Consider the following 27837-nt stretch of genomic DNA (forward strand, 5'->3'; position numbering starts at 1 on the left):
ATAATAAAACAATCTTACTACACCCGTGAATGAGTCACAAAAGCTTTAAGCAAAAATCTACACTAATTCATATGCTTTTCGGAAGAATTCAAAGCTGTGTTATAGAGAGAAATGTAGAAAAATATATGAATTATATATTCAACATAGGGACGAGCCCCGTAATAGACACTAACAGAATACTGCAGCGTTAGGATTGTATGTACACAAATGTTCATTTTAAAGCCTATATCTTACTAGCCTTACGGATGAAAAACGCACGATCATTTTTATACACTTTGATTTTTTTTCAATTTGGTCCAAACCTGTTCTACGTCGTACTCCTTTCCACGGTGTCAGGCAGCAACAGTTGAGTTGCCGCCAGGATATCACTGTTTTGTTGAAGCATTTTCTTCACTTCCTTGATTTGCTTGTACATGTTCTGGGAGAGTGGAGAGAAAATGAAAGGATAATGAATATCAATAACGCTCCCAAGTGGCTGTTCTAAACCAGTGGCATTTACCATGAAGCACATCAAGTTATACTGATTTTGGAGTGCCGTTACACCCTTTTCGCCACCATGGACACCGGCATCTCCTTCACCACCCACCATCGGGATCGTGCTTGCCGTCGATGGTATCGGTTTGCCGGCGATCGTTGTCGATACCTCCCCGTCGGTGGTAATCTCCTCCTTCAGGTCCTCCCGGTGCTGTTTCAACTGTTCGCGTATATCGTACAGTGCGTCCACGTACGCACTGACGTCCTTCATGAGAAACTGCGTCTGCAGGAAGATCGTCTGTGCTTTTTTGTACCAATCGGCCAAACACTCTGCCTCCTGCTCGACCGCCAACCGGACGCCCTCGTTCAACAGGCTCTTGAGACGTTTGCCCGTTTCCGCGATCTTTACCTTTTCCAGCACGTGGAACTGCTCGTCGTTGTAGGTCAGCGAGCGTGTTGCCCGATCGCGGAGCATGTGTTGCCAGGAATCGCGCAATCGATCGACGAGGGACTTTGCCTTTTCGCTGTCGCGGTTCTTGTTGGGAGTGCGTAACGCACGGTAGCCAGAGTTCCACTCCCGCACAAGCGATTCTTCTTTCACGAAGCGCCCGTACAACTGCTGGATGGGCTCTGAGACGCGCTGGAAGTCGACCTTTTGCTTATCGTAACTCGTCAGGATGTTTGCGCCATCCTTTTGATAGGTCTCGTGCTGTGAGATCGCAGGAAGAACGGATAAAAAACATGTAAAATCGAGCATTTTTTCTTACGCGCTCGCGTAACGAAAGGCTTACATTAGAAGCGGCGACTTCAAACATCTTTGCCAGCTCACAGATCAGCCCCTCAATATCGTCCAGATGGCGGGTTCGTCTAGCGACAGAAAGGACAAAGTTAAGTACACTTTTTCCAAAATGAAGCCTAATGCGTTAGCTTCGAGTGTGATCCATTTGGGTCGTACTTGAGAAGTTTCACCAGCAGACTGGACAAAAAGCCGGAAAACTGGTGCACCGATTTGTTCATCAGCGTATCCAGCAGCGAAAGGTTTTCAACGCGCCGTTTACACTCGTGCCCAACGCTGCACGCTACTTTCGCTAGGCTCGCGTCGTTCTCCACCGAAATGCCGTTCGGGAATGTAGGAAATTTAGGCAAATCCCACTCCGTCGGCAAGATGACGTTGTAGTTCTCGATGTTGAACAGCATCACCGGATTGACGGCTTCCGTGGGTGGGTAACCACGAGCTACAACAAGCAAGACAAGAGTCAATTGGTGTGCAAATTCGCGCACCCTTCTGACAGAACCTACCGCTCGTATTGGCGTCGACTTTGGTGGCAAACAGTTCGTTGTCGAGTAGCAGCAGTTGGGACACTTGCGGAACGTCCGTCTGCGCTAGGATGTGCTCGCGTAAATGCATAAGCGTCTGGTCCGGTTCCAGGTACACCTCGATAGAGGTCGCCCGGTTCACGTAGAAGATGTGCAGCACCGTTTTGTTGAGAATGTTTTGTACCTCGAGGAAGAACTTGTCGAATGACCACATACGACCCTGGTTTTCCTCCAGCAGACCAGCCATCAGTGGTGTCACGAGACATTTAAGGCCCTCCTTCAGCTGGCAGTGAGCCGGCAACTGCTTCGACCACTCGATCGGGCCGTTTTCGCTCGTTTGCGTGCCGGATATAACGCCAGGCGCCTTCTTTGTGGTGATGTGATACATCGTCTCTTTGTTCTTCCGACCACCGTACGGGCGGAATGGCAAATTGCCTGTCGCTACGTGGTACAGCGTCACACCGATCGACCACAGGTCCACGTTGGCGGTGAAGCTCCGGTTTATTGACTTCCGGAGCACCGCTCGCTCGTACATGTCCGGATGCAGGTACTCCTCTGTGCCGTACAGCGAGGCGAACTGTTGATTCTCGCCTAGCTCCCGAGCCGCGCCGAAATCGGTTAACTTGTAAATCGTCTGGCCATCTTCGGAGATGTACTTCATGATGTTGCCTGGCTTAAGATCACGATGCACCAGGTTGTTATCGCGCAGGTGCTTCATGCCTGCGGACAAGTGCTCTAGCACGAGCAGGAACTCCTTCTGCGGTAGACCGTACGTGTTTTCCGGATCGTCCAGTATGTTGAACAAACTGCCGCCCGTACAGAGCTCCATCACGATAACCTTTCCGCGGCCCTCCTGATCGTCCTCGATGTCCAACAGCTTCACGATGTTGTTATGATTCACCTTCCGCAGCACCTCGAACTCGCGCATCTGCACATCCTGCGGTCGCATGTGGCTGAGCTGGTTGAACGTCTTCACCGCCACCGGTTCGCCGTTGTGTTTGTTAACACCCTGGAAGACAGCCCCAGTCGAACCCTTGCCCAGCACACTAGTCGTGCACCAGACGTAGTTCATCGATCCACGTAGGAACGAGTTCATGTTGGCGACCTTAGCGGGTCAAGGTGCGGTGAGTGGAAAGGAATTTTCACTGCACAAACAAACGGACAATGTGCTGCGTTTCGGGGGTTCCGTCGATGTGCGAATAGTCTGTCTGAGTTATTTTTCGCAGGAATCGGAGCCACGTAGACGGGAACACACATCTAACCACAATTTAAAGATGCACTTTCATTAAAACTAGTCCACTAAAAAGCTTCCAACCATCAACAACAGTGTTGCATTTTCTCCCTTTCATTTACAGTTGTTTCTGTTCCCTTTGCTTTATCAGTTGTCAGCTGCAGGCACCCGAGATGTGTAGAGCTTAGCTGTCCTACCCAGCTGACAGTCGCGCTTCGCTACTGTAGTACTCGGCTGGGCGATATAACCATACGACCGAAGTAAGCGCGACCTATGACGGCCGAAGCAGACAACAACAAAGTGGATCACGTTCAGAGAGCAGTGAAATAGATTTAAGTTTAGGTTAATAGGAATAGTAAAATACCGGATACGATCCCGAAACAAATCCGGACGCATGAAGCATTTGCACCGGGCCTTGAGAAAATAGCCTTACGTTTAGATAGCAACCTGGATTCAATTCAAGTTTCCATCGGTATAGTCGTTCGCTGTGGTTACCATTCCCGCTGGCTAGAGATTGCTGGCTTGTTTTTCACGGAAAATATAAACCAGTCCCAAAGACGGACCAGTTCGGATTGCGCGAACGTGGAAGCGGCCTAATTCATTTTGACTTTCGTAAAGTTTTTAGAGGTGTTTTCGTCACCTTTGTCACGCAACGGCTTGTTACAATTGCGGCGAGCTGACGTCAGTGCGTGGTGCGGGTCATAAGCTAGGGACAAGGGAAGGGACAACACCAGAGGAAGGGATTTCGTTCCGCGAATTGATGGCCCTGATTGGCCACCGAAGTGGCGATAGTGTGTAGGGCAACGGGCGGTGCTTACGCAGCACGGAAAAGCGGCTCGGAAAAGTGAACATTCCACGCGTGAAATTTTTCCCCTCAATGACGCGGAATGGGTAGAACGTACAGGGGCACGAGGAAAACCAGCGCGATAAGAAAGTAGCACCATCTTCTCCACTTGTTCGTTCCCTCCCGGGGGGGTTTTATTCGATCCAATTAGTGGGACGTGAACTGTGTGTGGCATCAGCGATAGTGGCAGTGGGTGTGACCGTCAAATAAAGTAGCCGAAAAAAATCCTGCCCCGCTTGCTGCAGTTCGATTCGTCTAACCTGCTCGGATCGCAACGGTGGCGAACGTTTGTAAACATCTCAAATAAACGCAACGACCAAACACACTGCCACTCACGTACGGACGCACGTGCGAGAAGCGCCATGGAACACCACGGGACGGATTTTCACCGTAGCTCAAATTCGCTCGATTCCGACTCGAAGTCCAGTTCGCTCAACTCCAAGCATGGGATGGACACGATCGTACGTACCGCGTGAACGAATCCCCTGCATCACCATGGCAACGGCATACTAACATCATTCTATGATTACTCGATCGTTTTTAGGTGGCAAATGAGAACGGGTTCACGTACCTGTCCGGGGAGAACATGCAGGACCGCAAGAGCGACGTGTCGTACATATGCCCGTACAGCGGACCAGCGATCGGTACGCTGACCATCACGAACTACCGGCTGCACTTTCGATCGCAGCCTGCCTCCGATAAGGATCCCGCCGTCGTTGTCGACTGTCCGCTTGGGGCGGTGAGCCGCATCGAAAAGGTCGGCGGTGCCAGCTCGCGGGGTGAAAATTCCTACGGTATCGACATATTCTGCAAGGACATGCGCAACTTGCGGTTCGCACACAAGCAGGAGAACCATTCCCGGCGGACCGTGTTCGAAAAGCTGCAGCTATACGCGTTTCCGCGCGCGAACGATGGTCCGCTGTTCGCGTTCAACTACCGGGAAAAGTTCCCCGAGGACGGCTGGACGGTATACGAACCGGTGGCCGAGTTGCGTCGGATGGGCGTAAACAGCGCGAACAACGATACCTGGCGCATAACACGGCTAAACGAGGGGTACGAGATCTGCGACAGCTACCCATCGGTGTGGGCCGTACCGAAAACGGCCAAAGACGACCTGCTAAAGCAGGTGGCCGCGTTCCGATCGCGCAACCGGCTACCGGTGCTGTGCTGGATTCACCCAAAGTCGCTCGCGACCATCACGCGTTGTTCCCAGCCGCTGGTCGGTGTCGGTGGCAAGCGCAGCGAGGCGGACGAAACGTACATCAATCTCATCATGGAGGCGAACGCGCAGTCGGACAAGCTGTCGATCATAGATGCGCGCCCAAGCGCTAATGCAATTGCAAACAAAGCGAAGGGCGGCGGGTACGAGTCGGAGGATGCGTACAAGAACGTAGAACTGATGTTCCTGGACATCCACAACATACACGTGATGCGGGAGAGCCTGCGCAAGCTGAAAGAGATTTGCTTTCCGGCCAACGACGACCACAAATGGTTGTCGGCGGTCGAGAGTACGCTTTGGTTGAAGCACATCAAGTGCATACTGGGCGGTGCCGTGCGTATCGTCGACAGGGTGAGTGATCGGTTGGGGTGATAAATTAGCATATGGAGGGTTACATTTGGCCACGATAAAGCAGCGATGAATCATCGTTTGCTCGCGGTTGATATCAGATAGCAGCAGGCAAACGGGACCACCTGTACTGGTTAGTAAGCGAACAATTATGCAACTCTCTTTCTCGCTCGTTGGCGAATTTAGATCGAAAACATGCGCATGTCGGTGGTGGTGCACTGTTCCGACGGATGGGACCGTACGTCCCAGTTGACGGCACTCTCGATGCTGCTGCTTGACCCATACTACCGCACGCTCAAAGGATTCCAGGTGCTGATCGAGAAGGAATGGCTCAGCTTTGGCCATAAGTTCGAACAGGTTGTTAACAAAATTGGGTTTTCTTTCTCCACGAACCTCGACAGTAATTCTTTTCCGTACTCTATGACTCCCGTAGCGTATTGGCCACGGTGATAATCACCATTCGGATGCGGACCGATCGCCGGTCTTCCTGCAGTTCATTGACTGCGTGTGGCAGATATCGAAGCAGTTCCCGCACGCGCTTGAATTTAATGAGTATTTCCTCATCACAATCCTGGATCATCTTTACTCCTGCCGGTTCGGAACGTTCCTGTACAACACCGAGCGTGAGCGCTTCGCCAACGGTAAGTGTAACAAAACGAAGAGGATCCGTTTCCGATCTCAACCCGATCGTTCTTTTCACCGCACGCGCTTTTAGATCTCAAAAATCGAACCGTCTCGCTGTGGTCGTTCATCAACTCATCGCACGAGGAGTACCGCAACTCGTTGTACGGCGGGCTCAGCAACTACTTCACTTCGATGCCGGTGCAGACGGTGTTGCGGCCGGTTGTCAGCATGCGGCACATCCGCCTCTGGAAGGGTCTGTACTGTCGGTGGAATCCGAGCATGCGGCAGCAGGACCCGATCTACCAGCGTACGCGCGAACTGCTGGCACTGCAGGCTGAGCTGATAAAGCAGCTCGAAGATTGTCGAACGGAGCGGGTCAACTAAGCATCCTGTTTTCGACAGTAGGACGGTTTTGTTTTGTTGGCGCAACTCATCTTCCCCTCAGCCACGGCTGAATGGTAACTGAATTAGGTGTAGCATTTCGGCGATCAAACAAGCGGTATTTATGTTGTTAACAGGCCAAACAAAATCGTTAAGTTGATGCAAAATTATAGTAAACGTAAGCCCCACTGTATTTGGTTTCTGCGTACGCTATGTGCGAAAACACTGTATAATTATTAAAGTAACTAAAACCGTATTTGCTAGATTTTTAGTTTTTGTTTCGAGCTGAATGCTTTTTGAAAGAAAGCACATATCTAAAACCTCTCCAAAAATAACATGCTTCAAACCGCACGTGAAAGAAATACATGCTTACAAATATTATACCAGCTTTTTACAGCACACGCTCGCGCGTTAATCTTTATTTTATCGTATAAGCAAGTCACGTCCTCTTTGATGTGGACCTACGCGGTGTCCCCGCAAGGTTTTAGGGGATGTGGCTTTCGGGTTGTTCCTTTTTTTGTCGTCCTCTCGAAAGCACATTAAACCACCCCATTTCATACGAGCCTCCGTGCGTGGTGGATTTCCACCACACGTACGCAGGCCCCCCTTTCCGACGTGACGCTTTTCACAGTCCCTTCCGCTTCGTGATATGTTTCCACCGCCGAATGTTCGCCGATTAATTTCGGCGGTTCCGAGGCGCACCCGTATCCTGCCACGCCACGGGCCCCCTACAAATCGGTGTGTTTGATTATGTTTGTCGACTCTTGGAGGTTTTGCGGCCTCAGCAAAAGGTCGCCATTTGATTGAAGCTCATTACTTGCGCACAACTTGCGCGTGCTGCGTGCGAGTCCGTGTTGTTCGGGCGGTTCGGTTTGGGTTGGCCTGGCCGGTCCCACACGCTTGGGGTTTTCCCGATCGAACCACTGCGGGTGTGCGTTCGTGGCCAAGGATCGTGCCGGATGCGGATGTGGCAGCTGCCCGTCACGGTTGGGTTGATGCGGTGGTGTCATTTTATGCTCCGGCTCTCCATCCGGGGAACCCAACTCGCGCACACTGTTATTCTCGTTGCGGGCGCCTAAGTGCCGTGGTAGCCGAAGGCAAGGATCAGCCCCGTTCGTGAGCCGATTTGGGTGTTGGAAAAGCGCCCCCATAACGGTCGGTGGGCAGGAGTCGAATGGACGCGCCACGTGGCGTTCGAAATGGCGCTCATCCTGCTGCCGGAACCACCTGTTGTACACCTGCTGCGGGTCGATCTGCCAGTGTTTGTGGAAGGACACCGTGTGGTGACGATCGAGCACCTCAGGAGGATAGTCGGAAGGTCGGGCTTGATGGAAGAGTGGTGAGTGGATGGGACGGACGCCAAGCCGTTGCAGGCACGCCGCCAGGATCATGTCGTCGGGTGAGGACGCCGATGGGCACTCGCACGTACGCTGCAATGCGTCCAGGATGGCCACACTAAGGACGATTCCACCACCACCGGTCACGTAGCTGTAGCCACCGTCTGAACCCATCAGATGGTAACCGTAACGTTCGCCAAGGTACAGATCCCTGTTCGGGTCGTAGCTGCTCAGGAACCGCGCCAATGAGGACGAACTGTCGAAAGGACACAAAAAAAAAGAGACAGAAACTAAAGCACCATTAAGCGAGATGAAACGTGGCGGGATGGAAGAGAATGACGTTGCGTGTTGGGGTTCTATTGCGACATTTGGCCCGGAAGTGGCAGCTTACGGTCGAACGACAAATTGTTGAGGCAACCGTCGAACGGTTTCAGTCGGGTAACACGTGGTCGAGTTCGGATCGAGTTAGTGCCCAGTCTGTGAATAATGCTAAAATATTCAGTTGAAAAAATGTACATTTACCACATTTAAACGTAACAGGAACCGTTAAGAGCAAAATAAATAAAAATTGACAAGACATCATGGCCTCCTGAGACAAGGATTCCAGCGTAGCAACCAACGCGATTCACATCCACACATGTACGGCAATAAAACAATGCCTTGTCTGATTGATATGTTCAATGTTATTTTTGTTTTGCACCGTAAGCGCCCAAAGGCATTTAATTAATAATAACACGAAGGAAAAACAACGCACCAATCTCACTCCCATGCGTGACATAATTCAGCAAATCGTTTTTCCACCCCCTGCCAGTCGGAAAACTCAAGGAGCAAGGTGCGCCCATCTCCGCCATACAGTGAAACCCTCTACGATGGATCGCGCCCCTTGGGACGGTAAATTAAATTGTGCCCCCCGGAAGTCGCGCTGCTGATTCCATACATCAAAACTGCCATCCTGTCGCATCCTGGCATCCGTGCCAGCAGGGCGGAAATGGGATGGTTGGATTTTTTCGCCCATTTCTTATTCTTCTTTTTCTTCCTGCTCCGTGCGGTAGTCCTTCCGCGGGCTGGACCACGAGTGGGTCGGAGTTCGAGCCAGAATTATCGCCGGAAACGTGGCAGTAAACGTGTGGTAGGTGTCAGTTGGAGTATTGCGCGTTGAATATTTCATGAGTGCCGCATTGGTTCGCCGTTTCAGTTCGGAAAGGGACCTGCCGCCACCCCCCCATCTCCACACACACACACCGGGTTGGGTGAAATTTACCGATGCCTTGAAGGATTTTTGATAAAGCATTTGACCGTGGTCCTGGCCGCGGGCACCGAGGCACCGGATTTGTGAGCTATTTCAGGAATTATGGTTTCATAAATTGACCACCCCCACGTGCGCTCTCCAGTTGGTGCGGGTTATGGTTCGGTGCTTGAGGAGGTCTGGGCAATGCGCCAGGCGACCAGCGGTGACCAAACCCACCTGTTCGAGGCACGGATCCATGTGTCCGGCATGCGCCGTAATGCATCGTTTGTAATTCAAACGCTCGGGCAAGGGTATGGAAACGGGCTTTTCGTGGTGATTTCGTGCGCCACTAATCAGAGCTCGCCCGGGCAGACCGTTCAACTTCATCATCAGCTTCGTAAATCAATCTGTCTGTCGGCGATAAAGTATTTAGCTGCTTCATCAAGCAGCCAACGTTTGGTTCTTTTGCGGGCAGCTTTAATTAGATTTGCATATGTAAATGCTCTCTTCCCGCTTACCTCAGCTACACAGCACACTTCAGACTCACCTCAGAATCGTGTCGTCGTCGACAAGCATTACCCAGCGTACCGGATGCAAGCTGCTGTTGAACCGAAGCTCATCCCCGATCAGCTGCAGAATCTCGAGCGTCTTGGCACAGTGGCCCGCGCTGGAGTTAGGCACGGATGTCACGACCGTCGGGATGGATGGATCTGTGAAGCGGATAGATGGACGTTGGAGCCCGAATTAAGCTCTTGGGGATCGAAACCACCCACGGGGTGAAATTGCACTCGGAACTTACCGTCGGTGTCGCTAAAGTACCGCAGATGCTGCACGTACTTGGTCCAGGTGTTCTTCAGGGCGGGTATACGATCCTTGTGGTACTTGTGGCATGTTTTTACGGCAAACATGATATGATCGACATCGGTGGAGGTATCGGACTGGGAATGCAGGAAAGTGAAACAGCCAGAAATGTTAAATTTACTTCGAAGCTCGCAGAATTGCTCGCTTCTGCGTTAACCGTGCAAGAGCGATGCCAAAGTTTGGTTAGCAGGGGTTTCCGTTTTAATTAATTCCTGTAAAACATACTTTCAATGAATGTACGCCACGTCCCAGTCCCATTTTAGATGATTGAATGTCAATCAACTGCGTTCTGCTTTTGATCATTGAAATTGGTCCCATTACGACCCCAGGACGGCAGGATTGAAACACGTTTCATGTTATTTGTTTTACAGCTAGGGTCTATGGGGGAAACATTCTCGGAAATTCTAACTCTAGCGTACTCATGTCTTAGCAATGTAGCACTTTATCGACGCAATTTAATTTAATATAATTTCTACGAGGCAAGGATTTGCAATTGCGCTTTCCCCCAATGAAAGGCGATACTTATCCGCCTTACCAACCAACCGCCACCGCACAAAAACAAAGCCTGCTTTGTGGAAAGAAAATATGCGTCAAAATCTCCGTCGCAGCAGGCTTTGTCGGATTATGGTTCAGGGTTGTCTCCCCTGGTTTAGCCTCATCTGGAAGCTCCCGGTGGCTTTTTCTGGGATTATGTGACAGTCAGAACCAAAAAAAACAGCATAAAAAATATGAGCAGCATACATTACACAAATTTCGCAATGAAGAAACCGTGCATTCCCACCGCACGGCTGCAGTGGTGTTGGGATACACGTGCGGATTTCCGCTCCGGAGTTTTGTGACGTTAAATAGACCGGCGTTAAATGAGGCTCGTGCCCGCGATGCCTTCCGATGGTGGACTTTCCCTATGTCCTTGCGCTCCCGATCAAACCACCGGCCTTGATACTCACACTGATACTCTCGTTGTCATCGTCCGAATGGCGCGTCGAGGGAAGTCCTTCGTGGTTCCACGCTGCGCCATGGATCGCACAATGTGGTTGGGCTTTGGCGCAAAGGTAACGCCTTGGTTGAAGCGGATAACCCTTGCCACGTTGCCAGACGAGCAGGGCAAACTCGTGGGCGGCGTCGATGAAGAAATCGGACAGTGCTGGCCGCGGTGCCCCATCCGGAAGCAGCTCGAGGAGATGATCCACCAAGGGCACGGTTAGGGCGATGCCTGCCCTAAGGTACGGGTAAAGGAAGCTGGTTGGGTTTTTGAAGAACGCGAAATGATGAATGATGGTCGCTTCCCGATCGTACAGTGGGTAACCGAGGAAAAGCTTCTGCTGGCGCGACGATCATCGGGAAATTACGTGGAGAATGAAACACGAGAGAGAGAGAGAGAGAGAGAGAGAGAGAGAGAAAGAGAGTGAGAGAAAAAAAAGGAACCAGTCGTGGGGTTAGAAGGATGTTTTTTCGTATATTCTTTCGCTCAAAGAAGTAATGCGAGCCATCACGTGCGGACAGGCGGTCGCTGTCCGGTTGATGGAAAGCGACGTGTCCTGGCGTCCGGGAACGGGGAATCCGTTTTAGTTCCGGCGCGAGGATGCTGGCCAGCTTCAGGAGGGATTTTCACTGTGCTGGATTGATACGTTTATGGGCATGCTGCACTCCCGGGAGCCCGAAATAACACATTGTTCTCAAATATTTGAAAGCTTCACAAGAAGTATACTAATCTAGTGGTGTTTGATGATTTTTCCTAATTTGAAACTGTGATAGTAAAATTGTATGAAAATATTTCAACTGTTAAAAACCATAATAATACATAATTTTTTTCACTTAACATTAAAATTATTTGTTATGTCTTTAAAATTGCTGAATTTATATTATTTAATACATCAATTGTGCTAAAAAAATCATAATATTTAATTTTTATTCATCTAACAGGAAATTTAATTAATGTCCTTGTAATCACTGCACTCAAGTTTTACGCAGCCATGTTTGGCTTATTTTTATACGGATTTTTTTCAATTCCACAACGAGTTTGTGATAAGCCACATAATAAGCTATGTTTCTTGATTATGTTGTTGAAGATTGTGGCTTCTTCCAAAACTGTATCAATCCACGCACCGGCTAAAAGAGTAAAAAAATACAACCCTCCCCCCCCTCCTACGACCCACAGTTTCACCTACCTCCCGGTAATCCTCCTCGGCCAAATGGTGCGCTAATAGACTCACGTTGACGTGGCTCTGCTCCTCGCACACGATCAGCCAGCGGGCGGTCCGGTGCGCCGACTTCAGCACCGCGGTCCGGATGTGGCCAAGGATCGGTGTAATCGCCCACGCGCCCTCCCGCTCGGGGAAAAGCTCGTGCGTGAGGAACACGTTGTCCGGCTCATTGGGTGCAATTTCCTGGTGAAAGAAAAAAATGAAAAACACCACGCCGAGTATGAAACCAACCCAAGTTGGCAGCGTGTCGAATGAGAGAAGCAACGGTTAGGGCATGGAAAAGCAAAAAAAAAAACATACAGACAACAAAAAATGGGCCCAAAGCCGCCACACCAATATCCCCACGCAACGGAGGGATAATCAATTTTTGCATATTTTATGAACATCCCACCCTGCAAAACGCATCCTGCGTAACCGCGGAGGGTTTTGTGCGAAAATCCCCCAGCGCTACCGCCGATAAATTGTCCCAAAACTAAAATGCAGATAGCGTGCGTGAGTGGGAAAGGGAAATAATAACAATTAATAAAAGAACAAAAAAAAATGGAGGCACACCGAAAAAAAAACCTCCCCAGCGAGCCATTTAGAAGGTGCGCGACCGGTAGCATAAATTACACGGAACACGGTGGGCGTCGTTGACAAATGGCGGTTGGGAAAACGTTTGTGGCGCGCGGTCGGAAACGGTTCAACCGCCGGTTTGTTGCCGCGAAACTTTTCGCGTATGATTTAAGCGATCCACCGGTCCCGGCAGGGTGCTTGATTGGTGGAAATATAAAAAAAACAGGAACACACGATCGGCATCGGCTGGTTTGGGTATTTGGTTACAAATTAGCGTTAGTTCGCCCGGTGAAAGCCAATTGATTTCTGCGGTAGTGCGCTTCTTGGAATTGGTTTGCTCGTGAAATTCGAATGCACTTTTCGGTGAAAAACCGTGGAAATTCATCCGTTGCACTAACGTTCGAGCTGAGCCCTGTATTAGGGGTTGCGGGAAAACCACAAGCTCGATTTTTCCATCGCTCCAGCACTGGCACGTCGGTATGTAATCAATACATTTATCCGAGCGAATCGCGGGGTTTTTTTACTGAACGGTTATGCTGACGCCAGTGCTTTTTTCCCATCCGAAAAGAATGTGTGCTTTTCGACCAATCAATTACACAGGCGATTTGTTAACAGTGCCATCACGGGTGATGATGAGTTTGTAAAATGTAGCGCCATTAGTGTGGTCAAATGAACTCGACCGGTCATTTACTGATGGTGCTAGTTAGGGAGTTCTTTGTCCAAACGTTATTATTGGATTTTTTAATGAGCTACTATTTATATCTGAATAAATTTACTTTTATATACGTATGCAAAACAGATAGGCTTTAAATGATTAATATGTTTTACATTTTAACAGTAAAACGTGGAGATAAAATACAAAAAATAAAACCTTTGAAAAAATAGAATCTCTTCTGAACCCTTCAAAATTAAGCTTGGTTTGAATTTTTAACAAAAAGCCATTTGAAAACTGATATTTTTTTATAAAATATGCATTAAAAAACCAAATCCCTTAACATGATCTCGTACGTACTCGCTAGCGCTACCGAAGGACAAATAACTCACGGCGGAAGTTCGATCCCGAGCCACCGGTTGGGGGTCCTTACCTGGTCCAGTTCCCTTATCTGGTCGATGATGCTCCGCCGCAGATGCCGGGCCCGCGCTGCATTGTACCGGGCCGGTTGGCTTAGCACCAGGAACGATAATTCATGGGCGGCTGTAAATAATACGGCATGCGAAATGGGGTTCCGAGTGTTAGAGTGAGTTTTACCAGCGCACCGTACGTACGATGGGTACGTATCCCCCTTCGGGGCAGTTTTCCACGGAGTGGCTCAGCTTTCACGGAGCGGAACCCTTCGCATCGAAAGGCGGTGGCTGTGTGAGATACCGTCCCGTGGAGAGCGGAGCATAAAGGAAAATCGCAAAGAACGTAACGCACACAAATCTCGCTGCATTATCCGTGTTAAATATAAGGCAGTTTTAAAAGGATCTTGGGACGATCGGACGAACTCGACGGTTGGAAAGAGGTATCGACGCACGGAGCTTTTAAGAAGGGAGAATGATTTTAATTCCATTCGGTTTATTTACGTCCATTCGGGACGATGCATTGTGTCGTTTTAGTTATTTGCTGGACGGAAAGAAGCAGCCGTAGTATTCTAATGGACAAATGTTTCCGTAACGCTTAACGGATATATTAAAATTTTATTGTATTTAATATTGATGTAAATTTATCACAATTTACATAACGAAATAGAAGACGTAGTTAATGGTTTGAACATGTGTTGCGTTTCGCTCGACTAACCAGCGAAAGTATCCTTTTCGTAAACCCACCATTACCGTGCTGCTGTTAGTACATTTTCCCTAATTCGAAAGTGGTGGATTTCCCATAATTGAGATCATTCCATTTTCCACTGAACTAAACCGATTAAAGCATAACTAAACCGATTTCCAACTAGAACCGATTTAAATTTGACGGCTCCTAATGTGGCGGGAACGATTACAACGGAAACATCTGTCCTGTTCCGACTCGTCTTCCACTCACCCTCAACTGGAAATGTAAAGAGCGCACTCACAGTGCAACGTGGGGACGTGAAACAAAAAAAAAGCAAGAAAAGAAATTGCCCTAAATCTTCGTGTCTCGAGCAGGGAAGTTTGAAAGTTTTGTGAAAACTCGCGGTGCATTAAAGGAAGTTTCGATGTGAAAAGTTGCCCTGGCGATATACGCCTCCCAGAAACGCCCGCATCCCCTTAACTCCCTAAATGCAGCTGGGTCCGAAATTCGATAACAAAGTGCAACGGGTACGTCCCATTTGCAACCAACCCGGAAACCCCAGCAAAACCCATATGTGCGCGTTGAGTTGGGAAAATGGTTGTTAAAGTTGCGATTAAAACTATCACGCAAAGCAACCCGTAAGCGAAGCGAAAGCTCACCGAACGGAAGCTAATTCCATCCTGCTGCATCTGGGCACGAAACTCGGGACGTAAACCTGATCTGTCGGGCTAATTGTGGTCGAATTCCGGCCTCCACCTCCCGATGGAGAGAAAGAACGAGGGTGCCGCTGTTTGTACACTTCATTTACATTGTGCCTGGCGGAAGGGTGGCTGAAAACTTTCCGCTGCAAAGTTAATGCCGACTGTTTATTTAGATTGCTTTTATCCGACTGATTGTGTTTGGTCCGACCGGTGGTCAGCTACTGGCACTTGCGGATGCGCTTTCGGGCACTTGTTTAAATCGAGCACTCGGTGCACTTTTGGTTACCACATTTGATGTTGCATAGTTACTTGGATTGCGCGCTGTTTATACTGGCGTGTTGCGTGATCGAGCGTTTCGAGCTTCAAAACTTCTCTCTGCTTGCATAAGAATATTCTAAGCGTTATCAAAACACCCATCGGTGGCTTAAAATTGTTGACGTCTTGCCATTAGCTACCCAGTCTGCAGCGTTCGAACGTGTTCGTTCGCTTGCCTTTGGTCAACCGGTCGCATTATTTATGCAACGAGTCCCTACAAGCCTACCCGAAACCCGTCGCTGTTGTGTCCTTGTCGAAGCTAAAGTCTCTCGTCAGGCACCGTTGTCCTTGGGAGCATCTTTTGACCCTTACCGAAGCACACCGGGCGAGCAACCAGCCGGAATGCCGGAACGTGAAGCAGAAATTAGTGCAAATTAATATCGATAAAATTATGCTTCCCCAATCGCGGGGGCGGCGCTGGTTCGTGATAATGGAAAACAGACCGGCCAAAGGGCGAAAGTTTTACATACGGTAACTGAGAAAGCCTTACGGTAACGGCTCCTTCCCTTCCCAGCGTGTGGAGCGTTCGATTACAAACAAAAGCAAAAAAAAAAAAAAATAAACACGTCGAAAGCACCCGAGTGCCTCCGGAGGGGATTGAAATTATCATACCGAAGCTTCACCGTTGCGGTGGTAGTTTTCCAGGACAAGCCACCGGAAAAGCGACCTCCGACCGGTCGGTTGGCAGGCAGGCATCGGTATCGTACGGTGGCCACCGCGGGATTCCCGATTGGGCACCCACCGGTGGTCCAAAAGTCCATTAAAACCGAATCGTAAACGCAGACGATGTCCTTCGATGTCACCGGCAGGGGGACTCGGGTGTGGGTGGCTCATCAGGGCGCGCGTGGAATGCGAAAGCATACCCGCGACGGGAAAACATTCCAGTGCCAGAAGCGGCCCCGGTGCCAGTGCTTTTGACAGGTTTTGTTGAGCGGAACGGCTGCTGTGGAGCTATTTAAACGTTCTTTAATGTTCTTAACGGTGGGTTGGGCTATTTTTGGGTTGTTTAATGTCTTGTATTGAAGCTAGTGTGAAATTGGAGCTGGGATGGAGAAGGGGAAACTCAAATAGGGAAAGAGCATGCACGAAAATTAGGATCCATATTTGTTATCGACTGTCGTGTGAAAAGCTTTCAATTTGTTCAGTTATGTATAATTTATTAAAATGTAAAGTAATATAGAAGAAATGAAAAATAACAAATTTGTTACGTAAAATAATGCGCCATTACGATAGTTTAATTGATCATTTAAACGAAACATTTAATATAATATTTGGAGTTTATTAACATGTTAGTAAATAATAACCAATAAATAAAATAAGATTAGCGAAATGGATGATTGCATAATTAACGTATAAAACACGATTTCACACCTGTTATAATTAGATCCCTGTAGTTTGCTATTACTACTCTAATATAACACGAATTAAAACTCATATTGCGTTTGAAATCGTTCAAACACGTTGACAGTAGGTTATAATAAACTTTTCATTATCCAATATTTACTTCGCCATGCAAAAAAAAACCGAGTGACACCGTACATATCAATATCACAAATAATTCCAACTCTTTCGCCGGTTGCATTAAGGCCAGTAAGCTCGATTTCCCGTGCCAAACTATCAGGATTCACATCCACCCAACTAAAAAAAAGAAAGAAAGAAACCCAAACGCTCCTTTCACGGGCTTTCAAAGCGGGAATAAAAAGAAGCATCCCGGTTTTTTTACAACGAAAAGGTTCGCCTGTTCCTGCAAGCGAAGGGAAAATTGCGCACATTTTTGCCAGTGACAGCACAAAGCGCCAATGCCACCGGCTTCCCGGGCTGGGGCATTTTCATCCCTATCCCTTTTTTCCTCCCCAGCAAACCCCACAGATACCGGCTTATTGGTGGTGAAGTTGCAAACATTCCGCCCGCGTGCCGGGGTTCGCTTGCACTGCGGTGGCTGGATCATGATGGAAAATGATAACCGATAGTTTCGGTAATCGCTGCAGATATCGTCCGGGAAGCTGGAACCCAACATGAGCAAGGAAAACGACAGGAAAATCGGTCCCCAACATCGGTCGTGGACATGGGTATCAATTTTCGTTTCAAACTTAAAGTTATCGCCACCCGTCGCGTGTGGGATTAACGCGGATCACAAGGTTTCAGGGCCTTGGCGCGTTTGGATGGCGTACATTTTGGAAGCTTCCCTGTTTCCTGGAAGATGCGGCTGGATCACACAAGATAACGCGGTTCGTTAATCCCCCCAACGATGGTTCGCGTCATCGTTTATCGCCACCCAGGCGGAGATGATGCGTTTTACCGCTTCGATTTGCACGGTCGTGGCAGCAACAATGGCTTATCGTCACCGTGCACCCAGGGGGTCCTTTGGGATCGGTCTCATTATCAGGCTACCGGTGCATGCAACAAGCGCGTTGTCGGTGAACCGCATCTTGACGGCATTATCTCGTCGACGCCCTGTCGGGATGAGGGACCAGTGTGTGTACCTGACGCAAATTATTCAGCAAAGATTCGTGCCAGGTGACATGAAGCCACGTCCTGGAGCAGGCTCGGTGGCCATGGCCGGATTTGTTCGCACGCCCTGAAGCGGAACGCCAGCGAACGAACAAACGAACGACCAACCGAGCGAGCAAGCGAGCGATGATGATGATGATGATGAGGATGTTACCGAATCTTTTATGCTGACGTTGATTTTCGAGATTGCGAAGGTCGCTCACTGGGATGAGATAGTGCCGGGCAGGAAGATGCGAGAATAAAGCCACCATGGCGGAATGGTTTCGGAGTTGGGTTGCAGGACCTCAGGGCACATGCAGCAGGCGGCTCTAGTTGCATTGGCTCGGTGGCTCTGACGAACGTTTTGAGGTATTGCCCTCCGTCAGGCCGGTTTTTGGGCAAACATTTACCCACCGCCGGGGGGAGTCGATGGTCGAAATTTACCGGAAAAAGGTCGAGCTAATGCCATCCGAGCCAGCAGTGCATCGTTGCTTTCCTGCGTGCTTTTTTCCGAGGGAGGAAAATCCAAATGGGGGAGCAAATTTAGCATGACCATATTTACCGCTCAGCAGGGGTGCTTTAAAAGCTGCCGGAAAATTGCTCACCAAGCACGGGTTGGGGTTTTATACCGCTCTTTTAATCACGGTTGTTCGATCTTGTTTATGGGGTGCCCGTTCTGGGCGAAAGGTTTGCGGTGGGAAAATTGAAATCTACAAGGAGGGATTAAACCACGAACCTAATGGTGTAAATACACGCCGCCGGTGTGGTAATTGGGAAGCAAGCTGAAGTCGTGTCGAGCAACCGTTGTTCACACTTGCGCTTATCATTCGCCATCGCGAAACGCGGGTTTTCACCAACTACCAGCACCGAGCGCTCGAGGGAAAGGACGAAGTATTTATTGTTTCCACTTGTAAAATACCATAATTAGAATAACAAAAATAATTATCCCCCGTCGAGCTCGTGAGCCGGGCGCGTAAACGTCTCGCCAGTGAATAACAAAATGGCCGGCCTGCTTTGACCGGTGGATGTTTTCGCTGCACCGTGGGGCAGAGAAAATCCCAAAACGTGAAGTAAAAAAGAAAAAGGATCCCCTGCAATTCGTGTGAGTTTATTTTTTGTTCTCTACCCATCAGGCTCGCGGAAGCGAGAAGTGCGATAATAAATTCATTCAAATTAACATTTACCGCTTAATCTTTGGCGTTCGTGCTTCTGTGTGTGAGTGGGGTGGCTTTTTTTCTCTCTCTCCTCACAGTGCGTTCGTCACAGTAGTAATTCTCGGGCGTAAAATTGCACACAACCTGCCGACTGCAGACGGTGGCACAGGGAAGCGACCGTACACGAAATGCAGCTGCACATTGCTCTTATTTTTGTCGCCAGATAACGATCCCCGGTGCCGGTGAAAGGAGTGCGCTTATCCTTTTATTTACAACGATGTGCACGCCACATTATGCAACTGTTTAAAGAGAGAGAGCTCCAACGTGCGGATAGCAAACTCTTTAAAGGCTATTTTGCTTAAAAATGAAGACGTAAATATCATCAACAAAGCGAGCAGGTTTGTAATTGGCGTAACCCAATTCGCTCCACTTTACAGTACAATTAGCGATGTTTCGCTTACATAACACTTAACAAACATAACTACACGAGTGTGTTATTCTAGTTAGAAGGCACTAGAGGTCAGGCCAACCCGAGCCACGAACGACCGGTGCGGTTAATCGTGTGCGGCATGGCCAACGTTCTACTGACAGCCTTGGCCACCGAGCGACCGAGGTGGGGTTGAAAATTAAGAGCGTGAAATCGCACCCGCCTTGCGACGGGAATGGGCCACGGTAACGGTAACAACAAATGGAAAAACCGTTCCTTCCTGCCAAGGCACAAGCAAACGAACGCTGGCAAGCGCTGGCAGCAACCAAACCGAACCGAGTCAACGCGGAACGGGAGCAAGTTTTCATATCCCGTGTAAGCTAATTGAAGTGGAAATTTATGACCGCAGAAAACCCCCGAAATAAATTGTCAACGAACGCAAAATTTAGTGCGACCGTAGAGTAGAGGCGGAAAATGCGTCCCAAGGCGTGGCGTCACCTAGCCACCCGGTGTGCCCTGCGGCCCAGGTGTCCAACCAGGGCCTGGACGCACGGGCACGCATCCCTCGGGGTGCGGCGAACTCGGGCCACGATGGAGCCGCCTGGTCGCTCACGCTCGTACGTCATAACGAGCATTTTCCGGGGTGGCGGAAAATTACCCAAACCTCCGGCGCTCGGTTCGCGTGTCGGGAAAGTTATTCCCAACCCGGGCGAAGAACATGGAGGGCAAAATCAGAATCACCGTTTTCTTCACCTTCCGCAGCATTCCCCGACCCGGGTTCCCGTGCGCTTCGGTGGGTTTTCCGGGGCTGCGAGCAGGGAGTGTTTCGGTTACTATTTTGCAGGTACGTGAGCCACGCGCATCGAGGAAGCGGGACGACGGGTTTGTCCTAGCAGCCCCCCCCCCACCCTCGCACACCCTCTTCCTTTCCCCATCAGTACCTGCACAGCTTTGTGAGGGGAACTGCGGAACGAGTATGGCCGACGCGGATCGCGAAAGGCCGGCCTCGTTGCGAACGGAACGCAGCCTCGATGACAGCAGCCGAACCGAAGCGTTAGACCCTCCCACCTCCATTGGCGACTTTTATGATGTTAATTATGACTGCAATAAAACATGTAATTAAAACTAAAAAGTATAATTAGCTGAAGCGCGCCCACCGAACGGCTCGAATCGATTCCCGTCGGCCGAAAACCAGCGGCCTCAGTTACTGGGGATAGGGCCCCGTTTCACCTGTACCTGCATCTGAACCACCCCCGGTGGAACCGGTTATGTAACGAGTGCTGGCGCAGTTGCAACCTCAGCACAAAACGGCACTTGTTAGCTTTGGCGTGAGGAAATGGGGCGCTTGGAGCGAAAGTTTACATTCACCGCACCGAATTTGCATTCACCGGCTGGGGCAGGCGACCGCGGGGAGGTGCCAGAGGGTGGACTTTGTGACTTTAGTAATATTTCGTGCATTTCCTCGTTGGCCGTTGGCAGCAAAGGGGGAGAGAGCTGGCTGGTGCCGGTTCCCGCGATGTAACTGTCACTGTTAACTGCGCATTGTGCTCACGGCGGGTGAGCTAGTTTGTTTATCGTCCTTGCAGGTCCTGCACGATTCCGGGGCGTGGGGCAGGTTTCTGCATGCGGGGAAAACCCCACCTCGGGGGTTCGGAAGCGGAAGAAAAAAAGCTTGTGCTGTTGATTTTTTGTTTTCTTTTTCCGCTCGTGCCAGTTATATCACAACACTTTGACTTGTGTAATCGCATCGGGATCCCATCATTATGGACGGGGTTTTCCGTGCGGCCGTGGAAAAGGCAGCTCGTTTCGAGTGTTTCTATTCATGCCGGAGCAATTGTGCAGACGCCACGCAAAGTTACGGCTTAATTTGATCAGCTTTTGCGAGCGTACGTGCATGGTGAAATATTTTGTATCATACCAGCAAACGCATTTAATTGGTAGCCAAATGGCTCTGTAACATGCATACGTTTAATGCGTACTTGTTTTTTTTTTGTACATAAAAGGCTTTAAAAAAGAGAAAAAATTTAAAACAAACTTTTAAAATGGCTGTTTGAATTTTCAGAATTAGATTGATTCGAAAAAACCAGTACAATATAGCTACCGTTTATGATATTATGATTCAATTTTATAGCATTAATGATTCGCAATTTCATAAAAAACTAATCGGTATAAACTCGTTCGGTAGATACGCGCATAGTAGATTATTTTCATGTTTTCATTGAAATTTTCATTATAAATTGCGATGCATTAAACTGTTTAGCTGTAACTTCGTACGGTTAACCCACGCGGGTATTTTCTGGGAACCTGAAAATGCTCCTAAATATCTCCACTCGGAGAGGAGCCCATTTTGCGTAAACAGCATACAACATTCGGCACTTAGAAGGGTTCGTGATTACGAATTGAACCGCCGGGTTGATGGGCCTTTGAAAGCGTTCGAGCCGAAAACAATGAGCGCAATGGCATGGAACATCGGTACATCTGGTTCGATGTAGTGGAGAAGTGTCCTTTTTTGGGGGTTCGATGAAAATGTATCCCTTGCCCCAAAAGTAATTTTCAGAAATGAAAAGGTAGGTAAACATTCTACACGAAACAAATGCTGAGTTAGCTCAATATCATGTGTTGGATAAGCATGTTGCTAGTACGTAGATGTAAATGATTAAACCGCTTTCCTTACGCACCAATCACGGTGCCTTTTCCAGTCAACGGTAATGTCAACAAGCGTATAAGTAATAACGCTCATCAGCGCACTGAATGAATGCCAAATTAATTATATTCTTTCCCATCCCTGTGGTGGCTGGAGCCGAGAACTCGTTATGCACTTTTTCCTTGCCAGCTTCTCTCCATTACAGGATCCGTTCACCCTTCCCGAGCCGGAAAAGCTGTCAAGGAAAAACCGCAAACCCGTTGGACCAACACCGGGAAGTTCCGTGGCGTAATATCGGCTCGATGCCGACTCGATTCTCGTCCGTTCCCTGCCCACCGCAATCCGATGCACTTACCGAGTGCCGGCTCGACGAACGATGGCAACTGCACCAGCAGCAGCAGCACCACCACCGGAAGCAGCAATGCAACCCTATACATAATTGATTCGATTACGGGTCCAATTCATTTTCCATGCCACCGGGCTTCCCGGGAGCTCGCACCGCTGTTCCGCGCGCTCTGTTTGATGTGTGTTTGCGTGTGCTTCACGTTTGTTTTCCCGCTATTGATGTTTGGCGTGATTTAAACGTAAACGGCACCATCATCGAGGCAAACACGTGTCGCCGGTGGTGAGGCGTTTAAAGCCCGTGCGTTGAGTGCTCCACCCGGTTCTGTGCGGGTGGAGGCGAGTCCGTTCGTTAGTTTCACTTTTTAACTGGATAAATAATTAAAAATAATTACAACCGAGCGCTTTTCATTTCGTCAATAAACATCCCACTGCGCCACCGCGAGGTAACCACTGTGGAGAGCTTGCGGCCTACTACGACACTTTTATGGGCTCGAGTCAAGCCTGCTACGAACGAGGTCGCCGTGTTTTCCGGTCACAGTTTCTTGGACACTGAAGGGATCGTTTTGTAGGGGGGAAAATGTGTGCTTGTTTCGTGGAAAATTTGATCGCGTTTCTTTGTGGCACCTCGTGCGGGAAAAGCCTCCTCCCGATGTTGCGAGCGTGATAGATGTTGGTATGATGTTTCCGATGACCCGGTAAGTGGTAATTTTGCACGAGCAAGGGAATAATTTATGCTCCCACTAATTGCAGTGCGGTATCGAATGGTTCACAAATTAAGCAACAGATGCAGTTGGCTGTGAGCGGGTGCCGATGATCGATGGTGCACTTGTTAGGAATCACTCCGGTTGGATGAGCAAATTGGCTAAAATTAGGTGGTCACTTGCCGCGGTTGCAGTTACAGGCACGAATTCGTACTCGTTATCAGGCGCGTTGTTCTTAATGTTTCGACCCGTTACGATTTTGAAGCTCGGTTTGGTCGCTTATCAGCGCGAAATCCGTGAGGTGACGCAAACACACGGTCGGGTTTTGAAGGTCGCTATAAGAGGAGCGTCACTGGGTGTCACTTAAACCGACTACACGTTAATCTAAGCTCGCTAAGCTCACGCAAACCTTCCACAGGCACACGTACGGCCTGGTGGGCTTCACTTGGACGACTGCGAACCGAGGATGGCTTGCGACCACCGACTAGCAGCAACCGAGGCACGAATGTAAACAAATACGTTCATTTTGAGGACGTCTGTGCGCAGTCTCGTCGGTTGGTGCGTTGTTGCCGGCATTCACCCGAACGCGGGAGAAATGGCGGTTGTTTTTACTGCTCGTCTTTGATCTCACTGGCATCTGGAAGGCCGGATGAACCAAAACAAACAATCGGAGCGCGATAACCGGTGGGTTTTCGCGCGAACGAACCGTAGCTCGACGAACGAAGATGCTGAATTGAAGTAGGCGCACGTGTACGAGCCACGTTTCTGTTCGAAACATGCATTATTAGCAGCTACTAAACGGGGAGCTATGTTGTACTAAAATCTAATGGAGAAACATTAAGAGTGTTAACGTACAGTGTAAGAAGACATAATATCCATTCCACCTCGAAAAGCTGGTCAATATATGGTCTATTCTTTATTCTGCCACATTTTAGTACACCATGTTCTAAAACCGTTGACCACGTGGTTTGCTAAACATGCATTTTGTGAAAATTGTACAACAAAACCCATTTCACCCTAACCCTTATGCATACCTGTCCCCGATACATTGCTTGTCCCGTGACTCCTGCCATTGCTGCGAAACCATCGAACGGCATTACCCATTAACACCTCATTACACCCGGATCCAAGTGCGGATCCGTGCCTGCTGTCCACAGTGACCCTTAGGCGGCGTCTTCCTGGTGTAATGCTCCATTCGTTAAATTGGAATTTCTGATTCTCTTAACGGTCTTCCAGGGTGCGATTTCGGCACCGGCTAACGGCAAACCCATTAACCCTTAACGGCACTGCATTATTGCCGGAGTAATAGGTTCGGATCTGCCTCGGGAAAGCTCCGGTCGAGCAAGGGATGAAAGTTTCCAGTGAGGGGGGTTGAGGGTGTTTATTTTGGGTGAAATTAAAGCGAAAAGATTTAACCTAATCTTGCATTACCCGTGCACGAGGGTGGATTTAAATATTAATCCGTGCAGATGAAAAAGAGAAAGCAACGGAAAAGGAGATCCGGCTGATTTGATCGAAAAGTTTCTGGCAAGCATCTCTGTGCCACGTCAAGATTTGTTTTTCAATTCCCACTCTTACATTTTTCCAACGTTTCTTTCAGTTGCACGCCTCACCCGCGTGGCAAGAAACGCCACGGGAGTGGCTTCATTTGTTGGAAAACTTGGTCCCAGCTCGCTTTACGACGCGTTTCTTCCATTTCGCGCTCCAAATACATACAAACCCGTTCCTGCAGCCTCACTCGTCTTGCAGAAATGCTCCACTGGGGTGGTGGTATCAGAGCGCCATAAATTATGCAGTCCGTAAAAATCCTTTTTTCCACTTACCGAAAACGGAGCCACACCACGTGTGGAGTGGTATGGATGGGGGCATTTTTCCACGTGATTATTGCGGTTCCTTCTTTCCCGGAGTGGTGCGAGCTGCCGCTTCGTACGTCGTTGATGATATCTCCAGAATAGCGAGCGCGTTGGTGGGGAAATGCCCGAGAGTTCACAGTTACAGTTTGCATGGGTAACCTCAAAACCCACACGGCGCGGTTGTCACCTGGGCCACGTTTGTCGGCTCATATATCTTCGCTTCATTTTTTCCCATTTTCCCTCCCCACAGCCGCACAGGACCGCCTCGTGTCATGGGTTGAAACGTGGCTTTATCAGTTTTTTTTGCCTTCTTTCTTGCCAGAAACCCCTGCGGCGTTCGGCAATACACATCATCCAGCATTCAATGCCAATAATGACAGTGAAAGAGTTTATTTGCCGCCAGTCGTACCACGTTTTGATAGAGCCTTTTCAACCTTTTGTGAGAAAAAAATTCATAGCCGGGAGAAATGAAACAAAAACAAACAAAAATGCTCCACTCTTATTTTTATTTCCATCAGTAGGCCTACATTAACATCCACCCGTCAGGGAATCCTCGCAGTGGAAATAACACTAAAGAGAAGGGGGAAAATGTGACACGAAGAGGAAGCGTGGGTTGCATCAATCTTGCTTCCGGTTGTCAGAGGATGGAACACAAAAATGGGGATGTTTTCTAGGAAGCTAAAACATGAAACTTCTTAGGAAGCTCTTCGGATATAAGCTAAAGTACAGCTTCAGAAAGATTCCCTAGGAAAGAATATAGCAAACATCAAACGAGATGTTCAAATGTGTACTTATTCGTGATTTCCATTCGAATAATAACGGAATGATCCATTTGGTTTGGTTCTTTTATCACAAAAATTAAAATAATGTTGATTAGAATACTAATAGAATATTTTGTAAAAATCTACATGGATGAAAAGTAACAGCTCTTGATTAAAAATAACAAAAATCATGTTGTACGCAATGCATATTTTGTGCCTCATATTTTTTATGCATCCTGGAATTACCTACAATAATCTATAGTTCCATGGCCGTACTCCATTGGTATCAATTTCATCACTTTCTGGCTGCAAAATGTAATGTCCTTCACTCAAGATAGGCACTTCCGCAATGAAATTGGTTCCATGTTTGCTCTCGGTTTCGCACGGTTCCATACCGAACGTATCCTGACGCGCCGTAAGCCACGTGTGTGCGTGCAAAGCCAGCATTAAGTCCCGTTCCACAGTGGCTCATCCAGTTGGCCCCGAGACTACGTTTTCTTCCTAACCACTTGTGGGGGTTTGTGCAAATATAAATAGCATTAAAATAATGAAACAGGCGCTTGCTGGAGCTGCGTTACGAAGGGCCACCAGGATGATCCACAAAAGCGAAGGATATCTCACGCTACTTTCGAATGATGAAAAATCATTCCAGCTTGTTCCTATCAACTTTGGAAAACGACCGCAAATCATTCGCTTCGCCATTTTTTTTTCAACGAGCATCCTAGAGGTTTTAACACACCACAAAGCGGAACATCCTTAGGAAATCCATTTTTCATTCGCGAGGTTTCCATTTCTACAACAAGCGTGTCGGTTCGTCGAAGGGAAATCGATAATCCATTGAGCACGAGGAGCGGACGGGATCAGATCAAATTTAAATTAATCGGCTCTCGGAATTGAAATCAAATTATCGTAATCGGAGTCCGGCGGTTTTACGTTTAACATAATGATGCATAAGTAATGTTCACTTAATTCGTTCGTCCCACCGCCGGCAAAATAATCTCCGCCTCCTGCCGAAGGCACCACGATAATGACAAGGTAGGTCATTAGATGCCGAAGGGCCGTAAAGAACGTGGAAAAGCTTTCCGAGTGTTTCTTGGACCTGTGGGACCACCAGGTCGAAGGGGGGACCATCGTTCGCGAACGACCTCTCGATCTTGGTTCGTTTTTGGGCTCTGTTTGGGAAGGTTTTTGCGCTTTGTTTCATTTTGCGGGAAAACAGCCTCATTTCCGTTCCGTTCGAAGACACTCGCGCACTCCCCGGGCGGCACAATTTGCATGAAGAGGCCTTCTATTTGATCTGGTAAACGTCTCGTGCTGGTAGCGATTTGCATGCGATTAAAAAGTATCCTACTGGTTGTGCAAAATTGTGAGGAAAATGGAAAGAAGCCGTGGGTAACGTTTATGAATGAAACGGAGTACTGAAGGAAGCATTAATGGTTTGTATTAAACCAAAAATATTCATAACGTGCCCCAGTGCCGTCCATTTTCAGTGTTTCTCAAGATAGGTTTGATGAAAATCGCATGAAATTAAAAAAAAATGGAATCTCTTCAAAACCAAACGATTGCATTGAAAAATCAACAGGATGTATTAGGTAGCTTTTCTCCTTTCTTTTTATCGTTATCACGAACGTTATCGATCCACCCATTCATCGCAGTATTGCGAACGATTATGATGGCTTTCATTTCATCCCATTCACAGCGTTCGATCTCTTGACATTGCTCAATTATTCATCTAACGGCATCCTGACCGTCCAGTGGCACCGAGTCTAGTGAAGTGGCGAGTTTGTTTTCCATTTTGCAAGAGCTCCCGTAATGGAAAGACGGGAATGAATTGAAGCGTTCTCGCTGGCTTCCTTCCTTCCGGGCTCCTTTTTTCTTTTCTCATTCGGGCAGATTTTTTTACCGCTACGTTGTTGTCCCTTCAACGCAAAACCTGCCAGAAAGTCATTCGCAGTCGTTACCGGGCCGAGGTATGGTTCGAATCTAAGCACCCCAGACACTGAATGCAACGCGAGTGGTATTGCACTATCATGGAAATTCAATTAATATTGCTACGGGTCGATCGAGCATTTT

At 48.6% G+C, this 27837-nt stretch overlaps 3 protein-coding genes across 4 annotated transcripts; 1 reads left to right on the top strand and 2 right to left on the bottom strand.

The window, feature by feature from the left end:
* Nucleotides 1-205: 205 nt before the first annotated feature.
* Nucleotides 206-2887, bottom strand: LOC128725207 (inhibitor of nuclear factor kappa-B kinase subunit epsilon). Its single transcript, XM_053818932.1, has 5 exons — nt 1774-2887; nt 1430-1709; nt 1266-1341; nt 500-1183; nt 206-418 (listed from the first exon to the last, which is right to left on the bottom strand). Exons 1-5 carry the CDS (start codon nt 2885-2887, stop codon nt 308-310), a joined length of 2265 nt encoding a protein of 754 aa, XP_053674907.1. The 3' UTR covers nt 206-307.
* Nucleotides 2888-4008: 1121 nt separating this feature from the next.
* LOC128722472 (myotubularin-related protein 2) lies at nt 4009-6687 on the top strand. Of its 2 annotated transcripts, none has more exons than XM_053816137.1 (5): nt 4009-4336; nt 4423-5436; nt 5620-5790; nt 5867-6074; nt 6149-6687. In XM_053816137.1, the coding sequence occupies exons 1-5, from the start codon at nt 4229-4231 to the stop codon at nt 6439-6441; spliced, it is 1794 nt and encodes a 597-aa protein (XP_053672112.1). In that variant the 5' UTR covers nt 4009-4228; the 3' UTR covers nt 6442-6687. The 2 variants fall into 2 exon arrangements, with proteins under 2 accessions (XP_053672112.1, XP_053672111.1); XM_053816136.1 differs by having other exon boundaries at nt 4009-4327; nt 4411-5436.
* A 155-nt stretch (nt 6688-6842) lies between these two features.
* On the bottom strand, nt 6843-22541 carry LOC128722471 (beta-1,3-glucosyltransferase). The gene is made up of 7 exons (XM_053816135.1): nt 22460-22541; nt 13709-13818; nt 12033-12251; nt 10812-11183; nt 9803-9941; nt 9551-9713; nt 6843-8031 (listed from the first exon to the last, which is right to left on the bottom strand). The coding sequence occupies exons 1-7, from the start codon at nt 22539-22541 to the stop codon at nt 7167-7169; spliced, it is 1950 nt and encodes a 649-aa protein (XP_053672110.1). The 3' UTR covers nt 6843-7166.
* Between the last annotated feature and the right edge of the window lie 5296 nt (nt 22542-27837).

This window comes from Anopheles nili, chromosome 3, assembly GCF_943737925.1.
Source record: "Anopheles nili chromosome 3, idAnoNiliSN_F5_01, whole genome shotgun sequence".
In the NCBI taxonomy this organism is placed as follows: domain Eukaryota; kingdom Metazoa; phylum Arthropoda; class Insecta; order Diptera; family Culicidae; genus Anopheles; species Anopheles nili.